At 35.6% G+C, this 22,300-nt stretch overlaps 1 protein-coding gene across 10 annotated transcripts in view; it reads left to right on the forward strand.

Annotated features, from left to right (window-relative positions):
• Positions 1 to 22,300, forward strand: part of NEDD4L (NEDD4 like E3 ubiquitin protein ligase) — a 196,630-nt gene that overhangs the window by 152,425 nt on the left and 21,905 nt on the right. For 6 of the 10 annotated variants that reach the window (XM_030005289.2, XM_030005293.2, XM_030005292.2 and 3 more), the window contains 9 exons: positions 4,219 to 4,350; positions 4,828 to 4,947; positions 7,426 to 7,623; positions 8,959 to 9,036; positions 11,184 to 11,238; positions 11,328 to 11,384; positions 15,988 to 16,046; positions 20,409 to 20,474; positions 21,834 to 22,063. In XM_030005289.2, coding sequence (XP_029861149.1) covers positions 4,219 to 4,350; positions 4,828 to 4,947; positions 7,426 to 7,623; positions 8,959 to 9,036; positions 11,184 to 11,238; positions 11,328 to 11,384; positions 15,988 to 16,046; positions 20,409 to 20,474; positions 21,834 to 22,063 — 995 coding nt within the window. The remainder of the gene's footprint in view (positions 1 to 4,218; positions 4,351 to 4,827; positions 4,948 to 7,425; positions 7,624 to 8,958; positions 9,037 to 11,183; positions 11,239 to 11,327; positions 11,385 to 15,987; positions 16,047 to 20,408; positions 20,475 to 21,833; positions 22,064 to 22,300) is intronic. The other 4 variants (XM_030005290.2, XM_030005291.2, XM_030005286.2 and 1 more) reach the window with 1 other exon arrangement.

A 22,300-nucleotide genomic window follows, 5' to 3' on the forward strand; every position in this document is an offset into this window, starting at 1 on the left:
ACAGGTCTTTTGTTGGCAAAGCATCTTGTCTTGATTATACTTTTTAGAACAAAATATTAATATTTTCCTGCAAGTGAGTTCAGACTTCACTGACTCATAATCAATACAGCTATATCATAGATGTTTTACCCAATTATATTGCAGCTTACTAATGGGACCTTACCCCCCCACTTTGTTCAGTGTGCATTTATACTCTGAAACACAAATCTGTAGAGGACTTAAGTCTTAAGTTAGGATTCATGCATTTAAATCCAAAAATAATATCTTCAAAGGTTGCCATTCTCTTTGTCCTTTAGGAACCTAAAGTTTGTAGACGTACAATCTGTCAATAATAAAAGTTTCTGGGTCACTTCAGTTTTGCTTTCAGAATCCTTACAAAACCCCTCATTGGAGTGGGACCCACAAATCAGATGTTCTTCAGCGTCAGTCCCTAAAGAAGCATGATTCTGCCGGCATGCTGGGAGCATACTTAACACAGAGGCACAGGGGCGGACTGCACAAAAATGGGATGCCGTGGCATCTTAAGAAGTGATGATGCTCCTTTTTATAACTGGCTTAGTTAAGTTACTTACAACCAACAAGCACTGAGTTCTGTGCCCTCCTACATATGAGATGATTTAAATCCATGTGGCTCTTTCAGGAATAGTCCCAGTGCAGGACTGTCTTTCCTCTTGAATCTGTTTTGCAGTGAGAATGAAAGACGCGTTGCACTGGCAAGGCAGCAGTAACCATGCTTGGCTCTTTAGCCTGATGACTAATGCAATCAGCGAGTTGAGCCCCTTCAGGAACAGCAGTTACACCCAAGAGTGGCATATCCTGACTGATTGCTCTAATTACTGTTGTTTTGTGTGAGAGTTGATATTACTGCCATGGCCCCGCTGTGTCTGGTTTAGAGTGTGACTGAAGTAGGAAGGAGTCTGTGTTGATTTGTCATTTGTCTTAGCAAGCTTTGGGGCCTGAGGAGGCTATTAAAGGGCATATTCGTACACATTAATGTTACCTGATTTTTTTCCCCCTGTGGGTCCAAGTCTAAGCATTTAGATAGCTCATAAGAAATTGATACACTAAATATTATGTATAACTGTAAAAATGTTACATCTGCCCTAGATACAGTGTGGGTGACTTTTTATATTGGTCGGTAACAGAAGATGAGCAAATTTGTTACTTGAGTGTTTGTAATGAAGTAGGTGATGACTGTAGATAAAGTGCGTGTTTGGGTAAATGTATCTGTGGTTATTAACCACTTTGCTTTTCAGGAATTTTTTTTTTTTTTAAGTTCCCAAGGACCTTTACTATTCCTCTGTGAAGGGTACATTGTAAAACTAGTCCGAGCAAAACATAAATTAATGCATCATGTGTCCCAGCATCTCCATCCTCATGACGTTTTGTCCTTAAACCATAATACTTCCCCCCCGCTATTTACTGAAGACAGTTGTTAAAAAGCATTCAGGTTTTGGGTAAAAGGCTCTTGATAGATCTCCCAAGTTTCTACTCTGTGTGGTAGAATATCTTTTACACTGGTATCTAACATGCGGAAAGGAGATTGAAGGACAAACTCTGTTTTGCAGATTACATTGTGGGTTGCATTAACCCACAATGAATAGTAAGGAAAAAGGCTGCTGATAGCTGAGTTTATTTTGGTAGAGTGTTAAAGAGAAAGGAAGGATCAGGTGGCATAACTAGAGCATCTTTCTTGTGTTTCTGTATCCTCACAGTTGAAGTTGATAATTTGCAGCATGCCATTATATAGTGAATAGATTTTGTATTATTACAACTAAATGATTCAAATTTTTAGTTTAAAATCTCTGAATTTTATGTTAAATATACTTAGCTTTTTTCCATCAGAAGAATGGTCATCAGTGCAGTTGTGACTTTACTAGGAAGATTCCTTTCTAAATCTAGAAAGCTTAACAATTGGTTTCTAACCTATGTGAAAGTATTTGATCATTTTCAAGGCTGATTCTGCCCTTCGTTTTATTTTAAGATCATACTAAAAATTTTTTAAGAGTATTCCTTAAACAACTTTAATCTCTTACTCATGTGCACTGCTTTGTATTCCAACATCCATATCAGGTGTTCATGGAATTCAATTTGCATTCACCTAGTGAGAATTAAAGAGCTCAGAGCCATGTATGGCTTTTTACTAGTTACAGAGTTCCTACTTTGCAGGACTGAGTCTTCAGTCATTGATCTTTACCAAAATCATTTGCCCGTAGAGCTGATCCCCTTCTGCCTGCACTTAGGCTGCTTGTATATGAATCAATGCCAATATTTTTATTAAAGGTGTAACATAATTGCTGGGAAGAGTTGATCACTAGCAGAAACTCCAAAAAGAGTAGTATGTCTCAGCCTCACATCAAGAGAATGAGTAAATAAATGAGCTAGGGGTAGATAAAGGTTTTTCTTTCCTCCATTCTGTGGGAGCCTGAGTTAAACCACCATAGGCAGAGACGTGTATCATGGTAATGATATGAACAATTTAAAGCAAGGAAAGGTGCCTCTGCTGCGAGCTTTTTTGAGAATTTTGCCCACATCTGAGATGACCGTCTGAAACGCAGCCATGATAAAAGCAGACTGCTAGATGAAGGTGTTTCGGTTTGTTTTCTTAGAATTGCAAAGCTGCCTGTTTCTAAAGGAATTAATATTATTGATGATTAATTAAAGCACTGCACAAAGTGGTAAGACAGTGCAGTTCAAGCACTGTTTTTTACTCTGTCATGTGATGAAGACCTTTAGGTTTCATCATCCTTCTGCTATGAAGGCAGACATTTTGAAAGAGTGTAGCAATCTCTAGCATTATAGTCTCCTGATAATTAATGTATAAATATATATTTTAATGTATAAATGTATATTTTAATGTGATTAATAATTAAACCAAGTGCATAGTGAACCAGAGATCCAGACATGGGTACTGAAAAGCACCTTGCACAAGCCGAGTCTTTGATGCAATTATGAATACATGGGCTTCATTAGAGAGCAAAAATACTGTCCTGCAGAGTTTCACAGTTTGCTTCTATCTGCTGTGAATGACAGAAATTCCTGTGTCTCTCTAGCTCTTAGTATTTATATCAATTACTTGAGAAAAACGCCTATCCTAAGTATTCTGATTTTCTTGTTTGCTTCATGGACAGCCAGGATACCTGTTCTTAATCCATTATACAAGCAAGTGATGTCTTAAGAGAAGAGGAGTCCCAAACTAGAAAGTGACGAAGCTTAATGTAGATTTATGTAGAGTGAATGGTCTAAAAATGGTAACTCCCTGGGCATCCTCCCCTTCTAAAGTACATATTCAGATCCCGACAGGGTCAGTGTTAAAAAGTCTCTCTAGGCTATTTTTCTTCAAGAAGCTTTGCCATTTGTGTTATAAAGTTTTGGGTGGTTTGGGGGGGGGGGGGGGTCCCTCTCTTCTGTGCGTCCCAGAAAAAAATGTCCAATTGGTTTAAGCATTGAATATTTTCCTCACAGGAAATGCACAAGACAATATCAGCAACACACAGTGACATAATTATTGTGTTGAATGGTGACATAACGTGTTTAATGACAATTAGTGCCTTTGGCACCATTATCATTATCCATGTATTTTCATTAGAACAATGTCTTTCTTCTGGAACTTTTAGTGAAAAAATCTTTTCATACTAAAGTCGGGGCTCCAATTTGGGCTGTAACTTGTGTCTTCAGGACACCTAACCCTGAATGTGCAACATTTTAACTAGTAACAAAATGCTTAAACTTCAGTTTTCAAACCCACAGTGGTTTCTTGCAACTGATTCAAGACACCCTGTGGTAAAGAAAAGAACAGAACCTGGGAGATCTTGACTCAACTGCATGGTTACTTCAATTCTTACTTATCCATACTAATAAAAGGAAAAAACATCCACCTTTTTAAGGAAAAATCATTAAAACACAAAGGTCCTTTTTGTCATTATGTGTAATCTACAAATTAAGAAGTTTGAGGGCATACAGGCTTAACTGTTTTCTGAACAAGATGCCTGAATCTGCAAAAGGGAATCAAAAGATCTATTGTGAGAAAAAATTATTTGACTCAAAGGTACATGAAGAAGAGCTTATATTAAATGAAATCAGAAACCATATTTTTTTGTATGTTTGTTGTGTTTAAGGATGTTGTAAGTTAAGTTCCTCTTTTTAAACAACAGACTTATGAAATATTTTTTTTAAGCTATTATAAAATAACAATACAGTAATTTCTTGCTTGAACAGCCTTCAGTGGCCTATGTACATACTACACCAGGCTTACCTTCAGGCTGGGAAGAAAGAAAGGATGCAAAGGGCCGTACTTACTATGTTAATCATAACAATCGAACCACAACATGGACACGGCCCATTATGCAGGTATGAAGATCTGTAATAATGCTTAATTTAGGTAGCAAACACTTAGTGTGTACTGAGTATAATTTCAGTTGAAGCACCTCTTCAGAACTCTGAAATGTAAAAAAAAAAGTCCTAAGCATTGTCATGACAACTCAGGATAATCATAAAAAATTGCAATGACTGGGATTTTTTTGTTACTTCTTTTAACTATGTTAAGGTACAGGTTAAGATGATTGCTACAAAGGAAGGAATTTGCAGAGAGGTACTTATGAACTAATAAAAGGAGGCAAATGCATTCTTAGGATTGAATTTGAAAGTTGTCTTGATCTGTTAATAGTACCATATAATATTTGCCCTTCCAATGGAATTAAATACTTCAAGAAAGTATATGTAATATTTCATAATAATAATAAATAATGACATCATTTTTTAAGTGTGCTAACTCTGGATGAACTGTGTTTCTGACAATTTGCTAAGTTGGTTTTGCTTCTGAAATAGCTTGCAGAAGATGGCATGGTCGGGTCAACAGCAAATAGCAGCAACCATTTAAGTGAACCCCAGATAAGACGGCCTCGAAGCCTTAGTTCACCAACAGTAACTTTATCTGCTCCACTAGAGGTGAGAAACACTATTGCCAAGAAAGCTTACTTACGCCTGACTTCTCATTCTTTGTTGTCCTTACAACTTTTTATTTCCTTTTTAGTTATGCAACACAGCCACTTTTCCCTATTATTGATTCTGCCCTAATATATTGCTGTTTTCTTTAGCAGTTTTCAGTCTGGATCTTGATATTGTACAGTAGTATTACTTCACTTTTATGGTCATTGAATGATGTTTTTAATATATGATTGTTTGGTCAGCTAAAACGTGATCTGTATGCATGTCTGAAATGCGTCGTGACTCCCTTCAAGTGCTATGAGTGTAATAAAGCAGAAGTACTTTTTTAAGTTGAAACATCTCTTTTGATGCTGGTAACTTTGAAAATAATACATGCAATTGAGTTTGGAAAATCTTTGAATTAAGACAGTGATTGCGTTTTATATTCCTTGTCTTTCAAAAGGGTATTTAATTTCTTTTAAGTATCTTTAAAAGTAATTCAGACTACTGTTGAATGATGTTTACTGAAGCATGTCTGAAGAATAACTTAAGTGGCTTCTTATTCAAAGACAATGTGTGTTTTACTTCTGAAAGTGTGATTAAAACTCTTGAATCAGTTAAACGTGGCTGTGTTAAGGAGAGTAAGTTCTTAAAAATTTCTTCTTCAGACTTAAAGTATGGGACCTTATTTGTCCTTCTCTTTATCTTTCCTACTTGTGTCCCCTTTGCCCCTGGAAAAGTTTGCCAACAATCAAGTGAAGATTGTAACATTTAATTCATTTTATGCATCATTCTTTGTTCCTTATACTGAAATGTATTCAAACTATTGAGCAAGTTGTTAAACAAAAGTAGGATTATTGGACAGATTGTAGTGAGGTGATTATAGTTCATATTTAAAATAAATTATCTCTATGTATATGTAATTCAGATAAACCCTTTAACAATTAACTGCTTAAAACTACCCTTGCCACTGTTAATTTTGAAGACCAAATTTACTGTAATTTAGGTAAATTAAAAGATTCTGAATATCTTAAACTAAAACATTAAGGGCGTTCCTCTCCCTATTTTCAACAGTTGAGCTGGTGGAAGTCACTGACTAAGCATCTGAAACTTGAGCTAACTTTTTAGGGCAATAACCTATTCCATAGCTACAAAATCAGTATTCTCTTCCCTCCAGAATACTCAACTAATCAGTTTGGTGGTTAGTTTGTTCAATGCTCACAAGGGTGCTGAAGAGCACAAACTTGTCTTGTTACACCCAACTCTGAATTAATTTTTTTAAAAAAGGTAAGGTGTAGGCTTACTAATATTAAAATCTGAAAATGATACAATCACGAGGAAAAAAAAGAGTTCAACTTTTTAGAAGTTACTTCTTTTGGTTAAATGGTTATTTTACTGTAAAATATTCAACTTTGTGTACAAGACATATGGAAAGCTTTTATTTAAGGCAAGATATTTTAAATGCTACTTTTGAACACTGTAATCTAACTGCATTTTCTATCCAAATGCAGCTCAAAACAGGCCACAAATAAGGCTAGAATAATTTTGTAAATATCAATGTTGGTGCCTCATTTTCTAATACAATACTTAAAAAAAAAAAAAAAAAAAGTAATTAAATGTAGGCCAAGTTAGAGAATTGCCAAAATAAGCACGCGTAGATCTACTGAATCTTAATAATTAGCAAAACAAGAAGAAAACAAACTGTTATCATGTATCAGCTAATGAGAGCATGTTTTTGAAAAATAACTGAAAAGTACAAATGCAAAGATTTAAACATAGTATTTAGGTCTTGTTATCTGATTGTGGTGGTCTGTATTTTCAAAGGTGAGTAAATCTGGATCAAATTTGTCAAGCTGTTTAGGCATCTAAACATGCAGTTTCCCAGTGAAATTCAAAACAAACAAACAAACACGTGATGTAACTTCCATTTTAACCAATAGGCATTGATCAGTGAAGCAGTTTTGTGGCTGTGATCATTTACTTTATTTAAAAAAAAAAAAAGTCCAAGATCTGTAATTGCAAATCTCCATTTATTTTAGGAACTTGTTTTAAGTTCATATTTAACTGTTTTGTCTGAAGTTATAGTTGAGAAATATATTGAAAAGTGGATAACATCGCCTCACATTTAGGATACTCTCTTGTTGTAAAGTAAGGTATATTACACCACAAAGCGTGAAGCAATGCTTTTATTTTTTACTTTGTAAAATGAAATATTGACGTGTAGAGGGCAGCTGCAGTAAAATATATAATCAAATGTGAATACTGTGGGCATTCTCATTGCAGAGGGAAGTGCTAAAATACTGTGTCCTTCACAGCAAAAAGCTGGGTATGTTATAAGGAGAAGAATTTAGCTAAGTAAGTTCTAGAAAATCAGTACCAGCACTTAATTCTAGTATTAATTACATCTGGAATGAAAAACTTTGCTGTGAAACCAAGTTTTATTCATTTTACAGTATCAAGTGACATTTGTCAAATCTTAGTATCTTTCATTTTCTTCAGGGTATCAAGGACTCCCCTGTGCGCAGAGCGGTGAAGGACACCCTTTCCAACCCACAGTCTCCACAGCCCTCACCTTACAACTCTCCTAAACCACAACACAAAGTTGCACAAAGCTTCCTTCCTCCTGGCTGGGAGATGCGAATAGCACCCAATGGCAGGCCCTTCTTCATTGATCATAATACTAAAACTACTACGTGGGTAAGAGAAATTCTAGATAATGAATTCTAAATCAGTTGCCATGTTTTAAATGTTTCTGTTTTCCTGCCTATATACCCCCCATTTTATTGTGGCATTTGTCTTGTCTTTAAAGGGGGGGGGATTTGTCAGCCTAACTTTTCATAAAAATGATGTAGAAATCTCACTGAATCCTACGCAGTCGCATACAGTAGCAATAGAATTGAGTAGCTAATTTCATGAAATGCCTGTAATGCTGCCGTTGCTGCACTCAGAGAAAGGAAACTTATTTGATCGTGTCCTCTTAGATTTTGGTGCATTTATCCATCATGTACCATGCAATAGTGTTTTGCATTTTGTATTTGACCTTTTTATACTTCACAAATCTTTGCATACAAGTATTGTCCTTTAAATTCCCCACGTTTGGGTTTTAGAGGCATATAGTGCAATGGAGATTTGGATTGTTGTTTAGTTTGAGAGTGTCTGTATTGTATTTCACTGTAACTAGCACTGCTTTTTTATTAATATATTGTATGTTCATCTTCAGTTAATGGAATCCATTTTATTACTTGTTTTATGTCACGAGGATCCATTTTTCAATAATTCTGCAATTTTGGTCGATAAATTGAAGGAATAAAATTACACTAGGAAAAAAATGTCAGAGAGAACTCAGCATTTCACGTTACCCTTGAAATACAAGTTGCACTTTAATTTGTTAGGCATCGTTCAGATTCCCAGTGACTACTAGTTACATGATGTATTTTTAATCGTTGTTCTTAATGGCATTCCCAGGTGCATGTGGGTAGATTATGTGTATGGAAATCGCAAGCATTTTTTGTCTAGATTTGTCTTCTGTGACCTATTTTACTTGTCCCTTTTTGCTTCATTTAGACATTGATGTAATAACACCTGTGCATTAATAAAAATGTAAGGAGCTCATTTTCATCCTTTGAGCCTTTTTGTGATAGGATGGTTTATTTCTCTAATGTTTTTAAGAGACAAAAATGTGCATATATATCTAAATGCCACTTACAGGAGTGTATGCATTCTGAAGAACAGGGCTGTATTTTTTGAAGCATATCTCTGGATATAGCACAGTTAATGGAGTTAGTGTCTCACATCACCCTAACTTGTAACATTTAAAAATTCATTTCAACATATGAATCCTAACAAAGTTCATGCCACATCCCAGTAGTAAATGTTCTATCGCTTTTGTATGTTTTGTTTTATTCTCAAAATATAAGAATAAAAGAATAACTGTAATGTAGAAAGATTTCTTTTCCAGGTAATTCTCTGTTTGACTTAGTATGTAGATCTAACTTGATCTGTTGGGTTTACAGTTCCATATTTCTGTTACAGGAGGATCCACGACTGAAATTTCCAGTGCATTTGAGATCAAAAGCATCTTTGAACCCTAATGATTTGGGCCCTCTTCCTGTAAGTGATAATGTGCATGTATTTTAATATATACCTGCTATCTTATGTGATCTGATTGATTAGTGCAGTCATATATTGTATGTGGACACATATGTTGCTGTCATCACTTCTCTGAAGATACTAAAGCTATGTTTATATATAGCACTAAAAAGCTTTATTGTGATCTGTGAATCAGTCAGGCTCTTTGAAGCCAGCCTGTAGTATTTCTGAAATGATTGCATGTTTCTTTGCTTATCTGAAGCTTTGAGCTTTGAAGAAACTTACTTTGGTTTTATCTTTGACTATGTGCTTTTAGATAATTACCTGTTGCTTTAGGAAAAAATGGAGCAGGTTGTTCAAAGCGAGCTCTGACAACGTACCAGCATATATTGGCATTCAGAAATGTAAATAAATTTTGATTTTTCAAAGAAACTTCCTTATTCTGCAGAGAAAATTATCATTTTAATATCAGAAATTTTGTCACACTTGTAACCAATGTATAATACTTTTTCACAGCCATGTCAAATACAGAGCTTTGCTTTATTTTTAAAGAACTTCATCCTTAATGGCAGAGACTAGTCTATGAAAGCTAACACTTTTTCTAAGGTGCTGATTTTTATGGTGTAGTGTTAATTCAGCTCATTGCGTCATATATACTAAGGCGTAGTTTTGAGAAATTGCCATTGAAATTGTACTTGCAACACTGGAAACCTTAGTGACAGCAAGCCACTAATTGTCACCAGCATTCTTAGTGCTCCAGCACGTATTACAGGCTGTCTGCAAACAGCTGTGCCAGCAGAAGAGGCTACTGTCCCACCCTACATGATGTGGCAGATTAAATTATTTTAGTTTCAAATAGTTTGAATAACAACTTTTTAATCCTACTCATTTTCACTGAGCTGGGTTACAGTTTACTTAGATGAACAGCTCTGCCAGCAGACCAAAATGATTGCTGCTTTTGGGCAAGAGTGGTGACAAATGCTACCTTTGGTGAGGGGTGATAATCTCTGTTACCACCTGTGATCAGACATCCTCCCCTAAAGCATCCTAAAATCTCAGTGCCCTTGTCTTGATTAGCAAAAGTTTCCCTTGTATTTAAATCAAGCTAGGCTACTTTCAGGCCAAGCATCTTGAACCACTGATTAGATTGAAAACCACATGCAGCTGAACATATTTATTCTGATGCATTTCCTGGTTACAACACAGCAGTACTGCAGTTTGTCTTTAAGAAAACAGCTGTGGAAGTAGCTGTTCTTTTGCAGTTCTTCGGATACGTGGGGAGCATGCATTAATCTTCGAGGACACATTGCTTAGATAGGAGGCACTGCATGGGAGTAACTGAAGGGCCAACTTAGAGTTTATTCTGTTAATTGCAAGAGATAAAACATGCAGTGAAATCATGTATCACTGGAAATATATAATTAGTAACAGATTTAAACTCAGTTAAACAAACCATTTTTGAGTGAGGCAAGAATGACTACAGAATTTAGCAAGAGTTTCTCAAAAAAGATTGAAATTAAATTACTTCTCATCTATATTTTATAGAAGTCAAGCTCATATAGAGCACACAGGTGGAATGAGTGCTAGACCGGACAGCATTGCATACACTAACAGTGTGCCATTTATTCTCCTTTCTATACTATAATCATTTGGAAGATGAGAAAAGGAAAGGGAAGAATTAATTACTAGGTTAGACATTCTTGTCCCACTGTAATGGGATCCTGGCTTACATATTTACAAGTAAATAATCCACATGTATTTCAGCAGTAGAACCAGAAACTTTCAAACCTAACCAATGATGGACAATCTATTCTTTGTGATCGTTTCCTCACAGTAGGAAATGAGTATAAACCCTGATGCAAGAAGTCTCCACTTCCAAGCTTTAAAAAAATATTTACTGTATTGGATAGTTACCTGTATAAATAGCCAGTTCTTTGAATCTTCCTAGATTTTTGGCCTTGACATAATGCATCTGTGATCATTTTGTGTTTTCTAGCTCACAAGCATCTATCAGGCAGTTTATGTAGATGTGGATAATGTATTGCTTCAAGCTGTGTGAGAGTGGTGGTATTTCACTTATTTTCTCTCTCTCTCTCTCTTTTTTTTTTTTTTTTTTTTTTTTTTTTTTTTTTTTTTTTATTTTATTTTATTTTATTTCCCAATTTCAGCCTGGTTGGGAGGAAAGAATACATTTGGATGGAAGAACATTTTATATAGACCATAGTAAGTAAGCACTCCGGTACTACAGCGAATAGACAAAGGGAGGTAATAAATATAGAAGTGAAAGCTTTATAATTTTACTCTTCATTTAGGAAGCCAGGTGTTGATATGTGGAGACATTGATACCAGAGACTTAGTGCCCTCATACGGTACTGTATATTCACTGAAAGCTTGCTTTTAATTGGCTCATCAAGCTTTGTCCCTCTCTGACTTGTGAAGCATTAACATTTCTTCTTTGTGGTTTCTTTTGTTCTTGTTGATATTTTGGATTCATTGTTGTTGTTGTTGATGATCCCATGGCTTATTTGCTCTTAATAAATTAAAATATACACTAGGAATAGAAAATAAGATGAGAGAAGATCATATAGCCACAACTCCACATATAGGCAGTGGAGAAATTAGCACTGATAAGCATTCTTTCCTCTCCTTTAAGAAAGTCTTGTGGCAGTGCTGCTTCTGATCTTATTTCCTATTTATAGCATGTTAAACTGCACCCAGCCCATTAATATTATTCAGTTCTGTTAGTGAAGTTCTAGTGTAAGTGATGTTTCATTGTAGACTTGTCTTATTACAGCATCTCAGAACTACTGTGTGAGTTTTTGTTGTTGTTTGAAAATAAAGTAGCCCAGAAAGGTTGGGTTGGTTCTTCTTCTTTTTAAGACTTCAGCTGGACTTTATAATGAGATATTTCTATTGATGGCATAATCTTCACAGAAATAGATAATGCACAAAACCATTAGAAGAGGGTACATATGCTACTCAAAGAATTAAAATCTTAAACTATTACACATATTTGACAGTATTATGTTTTTCCTTCAGTATCAGTAACACTGACTGCGATGCTTATCCGTAGTTCTATATATGACACTATTATATCATTATTAAAAGACTGTCTCTAAAGTAATACAAATTTTGAAATTGTATAAATAATTTAAAATAAAAATTAGAAATAATACACTCGTCAAGCACCACATTAACCTCTTTCAAACATCAGTACAGAATTATTATTCTTTATACCTTTTGTAATTGTTTTTCCCAGCAGATATCTGGAAACTTAAATATGACAAATTGTTCTAAACTGCTGCCACTGAAGAATCACAGAATAAAACTGTCTTATTTAAAATATCTGTATAATTGTTGAGCCTCTCAACCTCCTTTAAAGAGTTTTAATTTTTCAGTCTCCAAAATCTACTTAAGCATGTGTTAGTCTCTAAAAGTAAATGGAATGTTGTACATTAATTAGAATTCCCTAAAGAGTTTATAATTGTTACAAAACTAAATTTATTTGCATATGAAATCTCTCTCTAGCCCCTCTTTTGATCTGTGTTTTTAGCTTTTTATATAACAGCTTTTACAAGGGTTTAGAGGATTATTTTTTTTTATAATGCTGCTTGTTTCCAGCAAATATCCTTTTGGTCTCAATCTGGTGCCACACCACTACAATTACAAGTGGACTCCAGGAGCAGAGGTGGTGCCAGTGGTATTACAGTGGACATGTTGCAGCTCCATTGTGCTCAGTATTTAGGGAATGACTGCAGACAGCATTCAGTGCTCAGTGATTTGGCTTGAGCAATCTCAATAGTAGCATTTGTTTTCACAGTATTGATAAGGAAGTGCAATGACATTTGACCATTTTGATAGGTTTATGACAGAGCCTGCTGACTGACTGACTTGTTTCATGGCTAACTTGAGTGCATAGGCTGAAATCAGTCATGGGTGCAATCAGCTGTGCTCGCCCTAAATATGCAAGTCTCAGTAGTCCATTACCATGATAAACTGGCCATCATTTCAGTCATTCTCTGCTAAAGTGATTAGTTAAGATGCAACAAATGTAGTCAGTTTCATTATTAGAATACAATGTAAATGTTGAAAGTGTTGACAAATTCAGCTACTATTAATGTCCTGGTTCCCCAGATACATTTTGTAATTCTTCTGCATAATTATCCAATACTGTTGTCCTATTTCTGAAATGTTTTTCTCATCCCTGAGAGAAACTGTAAAGAAGTCTAATGCAACCGGCACAGAAACCTCCTGTTGTGGAGCAATACTAACTGCTATTAAGCATGCCATTTAAACTAGTAAAGCAAAGTACTGTTAAAATAATTTAGGTATTACTTGTAACATAGGAGCCTGAAAATATAATATTTTTAGATTTTAACTGTAAACAGTTCTGATTTCGGCAGCGGTCAATCTTTTAACAAAAAATAGAGTCTCTAGTTCTCCATGATTGGTCCTTAGCTAGCTCAGTTAACATTATTTACCATCCATGAATAAAATAGTATTCTCTGTTCATTGTAGCATGCATCTGCGTTTTGTAGGAGCTTTATAGGGAAATATGATCTACCTGTTGGAAGGTATCATGAAGGAAAACACAGAGGTTTTCCAACCATATTTAGAACAGTTACCCGTGGTTCACTGCCAGGGATGGATATATTAAATGGGTTCCCCTCAAAGTCTGTCTTGGATCCCCCATTCATCAATATATTCATTAGTGATTTGAACAATGAATTGGGGGACTGTACTCATTAGTGCAGCAGGAAATAACAGGGTAGGAGAGGTGAGAGGTGCTCGCTGGAACAGGATGAGAAATCAGAATGAGTCTGGCAAATTGCCACTGTAGCATGAAGGAAGATGCTGTTCAATAAGAATTGCAAAGTGTTACTCAGAATGGTAGTAATTAGAGAATTTTGGTTGAAAAGGGCATGAAAAATAGCATCAACTGGACATGAGTTAACTCATCCTGTGATGTATCAACAGGAGTGTCTTAAATAAGACCTGAAGAAATCCTTCTAATCTCATCAGCACTGGTAATGTCTTGCCTATGATAATACTGTATCTAGCACGGGGCCCTAAACTTCAAGAAAACAGTGGACCACTTAGAAAGGTACCAGAGGAGAAGAGGGAATCCTCAAAGGCCTTAGAGCCCAATTTATGAGGAAAGACAGTATTGTATTTGTGTGAAGGCTCAAAAGAGATGGTAGATTTTAAAAAATGTGCTGCAAAAGGAATTAATTTGTTATCCACATTCACTTCGGATGAGACAGAGGATCTTGAGCTACAATTCCAGGCAGAGTGGTTCATGGTAGGCCCTTCTAATTGTTGGGGCATTTAAGCCCTGGAATAGCATTTATAATATGAAGTCCCTGTCACTGTAATACTTTGGGGGGAAAAAAAAAACCACAACAAAAAAAACCCAAACAAACAAAAAAACAAACCGAAAAAGATTTGTCAGTAACTTCATACACTCTTAAGTATGTAGGGCTATAAGAAAGAATTTACAAACTTGCAGTCATTTCCCATTCAATCATCTGATTTCATAGAAAATTACCAGTATGATTTGGGGCTGTCACTGTCAAGTAGGTATAAGAAATGAATTGGTGTAAAACCAGCAAACTTTGTAGAAGGAAATTTGACTGAACAGGTTGAAGCAAGATGAAAAGGACCAGATTAGGCATCATGCCTTTATGGCAGGGTCTGGTCTGTGGATCTCATGTGGTTTCTGGACCTGTCAGTCTAACAGTCTTCCTCCATAATCTAGATAAGCACTAAATAGACTTAATGGGTAAAGGGAAATAAAATAGTATTTTGATATTAAATTAACTCATAGATCAAATTTCTTGAAATGTGCTTGTGATCTTTTTGAATTTTCTTCAGTTAACATTAATGAATGTCACCTTTCAAATCCCAGTCCATTTTAAAACTAGCTTGGGATGCTTGAAACTTACAGGTCTTTTCCAACTGTAGAAACGTGGAAAATACTTGTGTTTTAATATAAGTGGGTTTGGTTCTTTGCTTTTACCTATGGTAACCATAAAAACAATTTTCTTGAAACTTAGTGTGTTTATTCCCAAACCTAACAATTACAAAACTTCATAAATCAAAGCAGTGTATGTAACAAACAGATGTATTATTATTATTATTACTCTTTCAGTGCAGGAAATGGATGGCTTAAGTCTTGCCATTGCAGGTGGCATCTAGTTTGGTTTTTGGAGCATTGTCTTATTGTTGCAACGTCGTCATTTTGTTGTGATTCTGTTGTGTTCAGAATCTTGTGAGGAGCAGTTGTCTGGAGGCAGGGAGAGTTTCACCATGGTCCTGTATAACCTTACCATATCACCCTCCTGGTGCTCTTAAAAACTGTAGATGAAAAGAACTGGTTTCTGTCGCACTACTGCCAAAATCTCCTTTGGTCAAAACTGAATGATCTTTTATACTGTAACTGTATAATTTTGCCTCCCTTAATGGTCCTATAACCTTCTCATTCAATCAGTGTCTAGGACTTTTTTTTTTTTAAAGAAAAGAGATTATATTCCCTCTAAATTTAAATACGGACTATATTTTAAAAGTATTACATTTTGGCTATCTTTATGCAAAATTTCAAAAAAGTAAACTTAGTCTGTCATTTGACAAAGTTTTTGGGTTCCTTTACCTTTGAGGCATGAAGCCTGTGTATTTCTAATACGAGTTGAATCCAAGACCATGTTCAAATAGAACACATTTACTGCTACAGATGCTGAAATAAAAGCAGTGTAAATACACTGGATTCTGTTGTAGTTTTACATTTTGAATGGGTGTTTTCAACTAAACAGTGTGATGGGGTTTTGGTGTAGATGGGTGAATGCAGCCGTTTCTAACCCTGAAATACTAAGCTGTGGAAATGTTAGGGAAAACAGTTGTAGGGAGAAAAAACCAACATAAATTCACAGTGTGGTAACAGAGAAGTAATGATATAATTTCTTTTGTTATTTACAGATAATAAAATTACCCAGTGGGAAGACCCCAGACTGCAAAATCCGGCAATTACTGGTCCAGTAAGTACTGCTATGGGGGTTTTTTCCATTAAATGCTGTGACTCATGTACATTTGGTATAGGCAGGAGGCATTATCAAGCAGCAGGTCATGCCTGTTCTTCGGACCAGGTCACACACTGCCTGATGAACAGACCAGGAAGCAGGATCTCTGCCTTGCGTTGCCTTTTCCTGACAGACATGGGAGGCTCAGGTGCTAGCTTTTGTGAGTCTGCAAGGGCAGGGGCAGCTGCCATCATGTGACAGCCTGCCAAGGTGCCCCAAAACTGGTGCCTCATCCCCAGCATTCAAATGGTTGTACCACTCTGTGGACCCTGTATTGTTACGCACAGGCTGGAGTGCACTGGGGACTCTTCCAGCCTGCTGCCAGTGGTCCAAAGCAGTAGTGGGCTAATTAGGAATTACTGGAACATTTGGAACTACAGTGCTGTGCACACTATTCCCCCAGGTCAGACAATAGGTTTGAATTTGATGGGTTTGGAGACTTTCCTAGCAGTAGCTGCCTAGCTAGGGAATTTTTCCAGTGGTACAGTTATGATTCCTGTCTTGTAGCAATTAGCATGTGAAGTTGGCTTCTGCCTTGGAGTGTCTAGGAAACATTCTTGATGAGTAGATATGACAGTAAATCACAGGATACCTCTGTTTCAGTGGGGAGGAAGAGAATGCTCTTCAGAAGGACAGAAACTCGTGTTTAGCTGGTTTTAATTTTTTTATATTGTTGTGTTATTTCTGAGTGAAGCTCCATCCATTCGGAAGCTGCATAACTAAATAGTCTGAATGGTGTTTCATGCTCTGAAACACACACAAACCCATCATTTCTCATTTGTTCCATTCTCCTCCTCCTGCAACCTAAAGCTTTCTGCACTAAGTGATGATGATCAATGTGGTTTCTGAAAGAGATCCATTACTGATGTGATCCCTGGCTGAAAAATAAAAAATTCAAGATTTCCATATGGGGTTTGTTGTATTTGCTGCTTATGGCGATGATGGAATTCCAGGACAGAAGTAGTAGAGTGATATCTTTAGCTTACTTTTGACATCCAAACAGATGAATTGAGGGAAAAAATGTGATTTTTAAATAAATTACATCTAAAATAATGTAAGTGTAAAATATCTTCAGATTTTTTTTTTTTTCCCCCCACACTTGCTGATATTATAAATTACTTAGTATGGAACAAACAATGTTAAATCTTTGGATCTTACCTTTTATTCCTCCATTGTGTTCAAGTGGTATGTTTCTATATTAACCTATGTGAAGGGCACATGTCAGCTCTGAATCGTAAGTCCGAAGATCTTGGGAATTTCAGGCCAAGTTCTCTGTGCTGAATCCTAGATTGTAAGGTTTTAGGGATGTGTATAGGAGAAATGTTCATATTTACCCATTATCTGGGTCATTACAAACAACAGAATTGTACTGAGCTGAGACACTGTGCTATTCAGTTTTGGATTTCTGGATAAAAAAAAGCCATTTCCACTTGGTATGGGAGAGTTGTGACTGTGGATTCAGAGTGTAAAAGAGATAAAAATTGGGTCTATCAGTTTTAAGAGACATAAAACTAACTGCAGATAAACTAAGAGATTTCAGAATATCAGCCTTAGAAAAAGTAAATACATGCTTTAATATCAAATTTTCAAAACATCAAATATATGGAGTGATTCTTTGACCTTTTTATGTTTGTTTATGCCATTTTATGGTATTCTGAGTGATCAGACTTCCAACCCTAGATGTTTATTTTGGTAAATCCTCAGGATTTTTAAGGGTGTCAGGACACAGCAGATTAACTACTGCATGGTGTAATTCCAGTTGTTCTTGTTTATTGATAAGATTAATAATAATCACTTGTTTGAACGTAATTGCTTTTAGAGTGATTTACCCTTTCATCATTAACTTAATGCTTGAGATACTAATACACAGTATGCTATAGAAATCCTTAATGTTCATTTTCCCAGAAATGTTAAGCATAAATGAGAAGGACTATCTGGGAAATTTTGTTTCAAGATTATAAAGATCAATCATGATCCCATTAAGTAAATAACAGTTATTTGTGTGTTTGTTCTTTTTTTTTAAAGAGAAAGCTAGATCAAATCCATTTTACAGCCATATAAACATTAAGGATTCATCTTAATGCTTTTAATAGTATTTTTGGTGCTATGACAAAAACAAAGAACTACTTAAATTGCATTTCACATTGCATTTAAACAATGGAAATGTGTTGAAAGATTATTTAATGGCTGTAGTAAAGTCATATTATCATCAGAGTAAAATTATTTAGCTTTATTGGTTTGTTTTTGTTTTGTTTTGTTTTTTAATTTTTCATGTCTCATCATCCACAAGGGAAAACTCATATAGAAATCTTTCTACCTCCCGCTTTCACCTACATCCAGTCATGAATCTACTTCAGGACCAGCCCATACCTTCCCTCCCCCAAAATCGCAGTCCTCACACAGAAACTGAACTTGAACCAGAGCTTTGCAATTTGTGATTTAGCCGTCAAGGAACAGAGAATGTAACTTTTGAAGTCCTATGGAATTCAAAATAATTCTTTTGCTCCCAAGAAGTTACACTTCATTTGTTTAGCTAGTTGTTTTACTAGGTCTACTCTTTCATCTTGAAGGAACAGTAGAGCAAAGGAAAGTAACGATGTAGTTGGAAAATATTATGATCAAGGCCAGGAAGCCTTTTTTTTCCTTCTTTTTTTTTCAAGGCACTTTCCAAACCCTGATTAAATTGATGTTGTGTACAGTGCCAAAAAACAGAGAATTAAGGACTCAACTTTCAAAAAATTAATTGTCAAAAAAACCACAGAGAATTAAGGAATCTTACTTAAATACATAGCAGTTATTTGTTAGAGCCAGACCTGTACCTGTCATAGTATCACTTTTCCAGCCTATTCCTGTTCGTTAGTTTAATTCACAACTTTGTTTTATAGCCATTTCATCTGAAGGCTGAATAACGTAGGTTGCAGTCATAGGACTGGCAATCAGGAGTATGGATGGCTCTTATCTGTACTCCTGCTTGATGGCTGATGCAATTCACTGCCTTTGTGTCTGGTACTACTTGGTGCCTTAAAAGGCTTGGTCTTTTTGGACGTTTGTAAGCATTTCCTATCGGGTGCAGAAGCAAAGGAGTCTGATGAAGACAGGTAGGTAGCAGAAATGAACACTGTCATCTTACTGACCACTGTGGTGGTCAGCGAGTGGCGTACGGATTAACATCAAACATGGCAATTGTCTGTCTTGGTGTCAAATCCTTGCTTACCCATACAGTATGTTAGCAGGTAAGAGAAGCACAGTGTTAAAACAGAAATGTCTTTCAAAACTCTGAATGACAGAGCTTGTGAGAACCTTTGTTGAACCTTGATTTGTGTGTGCCTATAATCATTCTGAGATGCCTTTCAGGTATCTGGAAATCCACATAAATATTTCAGAGACCTGTGGCATTTGCTAAGGAGTGTTTACATATGACAGAAACCAATTTCCAGCTCTGCTGGTTAATGTAATTCTACCAACCTTCACTGTGCTTTTTTTTTTACAAAAACTCCTAAAATTGTTCTGTTATGCTGCTGTTACTTAAAAATAATTCACAGGCAGCTGCACTTAGTGAGTATTCAGATAAATATTACACAGTGGTACTTGGTTCAAAATAATTTTAATTTGTTTATGAAATGCTTTCAGATTCTGGATTAAAGACATTATGAAGGTGTATATTTTCATTATAAGTAACTTACAAAATAGTTTTGATATAGTTTGATGATAGTTTGATAACTATTAAGAATTATATTCATTCACATTGGGCTGAAAAGATAATTTGTAGCTATGGACGTTCCCCTGCCTTTGAATTCTTTGAAAATTTCTTTGAAAATTCTTTCAATTTAGTGTATTTTGAGTAGCACCTAATAATGAATGCTTAGCACTTTCAGCTGTGCAAATCCATATTCTGTGGTAACACTAGTCATTTTTTAAATTCAGTATCATATGGAATGCTCATTATTTCCTAATGAGACACATGGATGGCAGCGATACATTCCAATTTTTTTTGTCTGTGTTAAAAATTGTTTTTGCTCTTTTTCTGTTCCGAAAATAAGAAAAAAAAATGAGGGTGAGTAGTTGATAAACAGAACAACTGGGTCAAAAGTTTTCATACCTTTTAACTCAGATTACACACTTTTTTAACTCAAATTACACACTGAGAAATGGGAAAATTTTGGCTGCTGTACTTCATGCATGGTGGATTTTATTAGATGAACCTATGACATACATACATAGATAGCATGTCTTTAAATTTCTTTTTTGTTTAAATAATGTTGGAATATTAAACTGCTAAATAGGTGGAATAATCTGTATTTATGATTCTCTCTTTGATAGGCAGTTCCATATTCCAGGGAGTTCAAACAGAAATATGACTATTTTCGGAAGAAGTTAAAGAAACCAGTGAGTAGAAACGTGCTGCTTTGTGTTGGAATCAATTATACTGTGTCTGGGAGAAACGACAGACTGTCCCAAGCATAGATACAGAACGGTGGTGTACCTTGCTATAACACACTTGCCAATTTTTCTTGATTGTGCTACACCTAGAGGGGTTAAGTAGGAACCAAAAAAATTAAAAGAAGTTTGAATTTGATTTCTCAACAAAAACATTCACAAATCTTTAAGACTCACTTTTTTTAAATGAATGCAAAAATCAAAGTGATGAGGCAGCAAGGAAGTAGCAGTGATTCACTATTTCCCGTTGCAACTGAGACTAATTGGTATGTTACTTTACAAGCTTTTAGGTCGAAAATAGGCTTGAGGATTGATACTTCTCCATCACCTTCAACAGTGGACTTTGAAGGGCAGAGCTGAAACAAGTTGGCAAAGCAGAGCCCACAGTTGTGCTGGATCTGGCACAAGCTTCTAGTGTTCTTGTTCAGTGAAAAAAAGTATTTTCAGTAACATCTTTAACATAAGAGATCGCTCAGTATTAGCTTGCATGTGATATTTACTCATAATTAACAGTAAACAGCCCTGGCAACACCAACTTTAATTTGCCAATGTCTTTTACCTGTTTATTGATAGCTCTGTGAATTTTCACCTTGAGTTTGACCAGTGATTGCACACAATAAGCACTTCAGTTGTCTGGAAAAACCAAACCTTCTGAAACAGTTGGTTTAAGTCAGTTTTATCAGGAAAACGATACATGGCTGTAACAGTCATGTTAATCTGTTCATCCAGTCTTCTTTCTACAAATTATTAACTCAGTTCTCATTTGTCTTTTCTGAATTTAGCTCCCTGGGCTAAATCATAACGGGCGTTAGCTCCCTTCTGTTTAGGCAGAACTTCTAAAACATTGTGGCAGCTTGATTCTCTTTTGTTTACATCTTTGCAATTCAGTTCTGTTGTGTGTGTGGTACTGTAGGTGTTCTTGTTGTGTAACTGTTCTGGCCTTTACAGATAATGTGAGTAAAACGGTTGCATAAATCTTACGCGTTTGTTACCATTTTAAGCTAAAATGCCCTTAAAATAAAGCATAGTAATATCAATAATTTTCTCACTTTTTTTTTTGTTTGTTACTTTTCTTGTTGTTTTTATTGTTTTGTCAAATGCCATAGAAGTCTCTGAACCACTATACTGAAACTTACTGAGTTCACCATATGCTATCAACCTGTAGACTTAGAGAGCACTGGAAAACCAAATTAAGGGGAAACTTTATACATCAGATGTTTAATCTGTCATTTAGTTGTTACCACTGATCAGTAATTTGCCTGAAGACTTATTTACTGAGACTAACAAATATAATCTTCTTTTACATAGGCTGATATACCAAACAGATTTGAGATGAAGCTACACAGAAATAATATTTTTGAGGAGTCCTACAGAAGAATCATGTCTGTGAAGAGACCTGATGTACTAAAAGCCAGGCTCTGGATTGAATTTGAGTCAGAAAAAGGACTTGACTATGGAGGTGTGGCCAGAGAATGGTTTTTTCTCTTGTCCAAGGAAATGTTTAACCCTTATTATGGTCTCTTTGAATATTCAGCAACGTAAGTGTCCATTAAAATATTTCCATTCATAAGGGATATACATTAGATTTTGCATAAGAGGCACAGTTACACTGGAAGGTAGTTAGATCATTAGATCATCCTTCATGGTGCATCAGTATGCACTCTTATCAGTCAAATCTCTCTGTTCTGTACTATCATTTCTTACTTGCTTTTCAGAGAACCTTTCAAATTGTCATTGAAGTCTCAAAAAACATTTTTATTATTAAGACATTATTC

The sequence above is a fragment of the Aquila chrysaetos genome, chromosome Z (assembly GCF_900496995.4).
Source record: "Aquila chrysaetos chrysaetos chromosome Z, bAquChr1.4, whole genome shotgun sequence".
Taxonomy (NCBI): Eukaryota; Metazoa; Chordata; class Aves; order Accipitriformes; family Accipitridae; genus Aquila; species Aquila chrysaetos.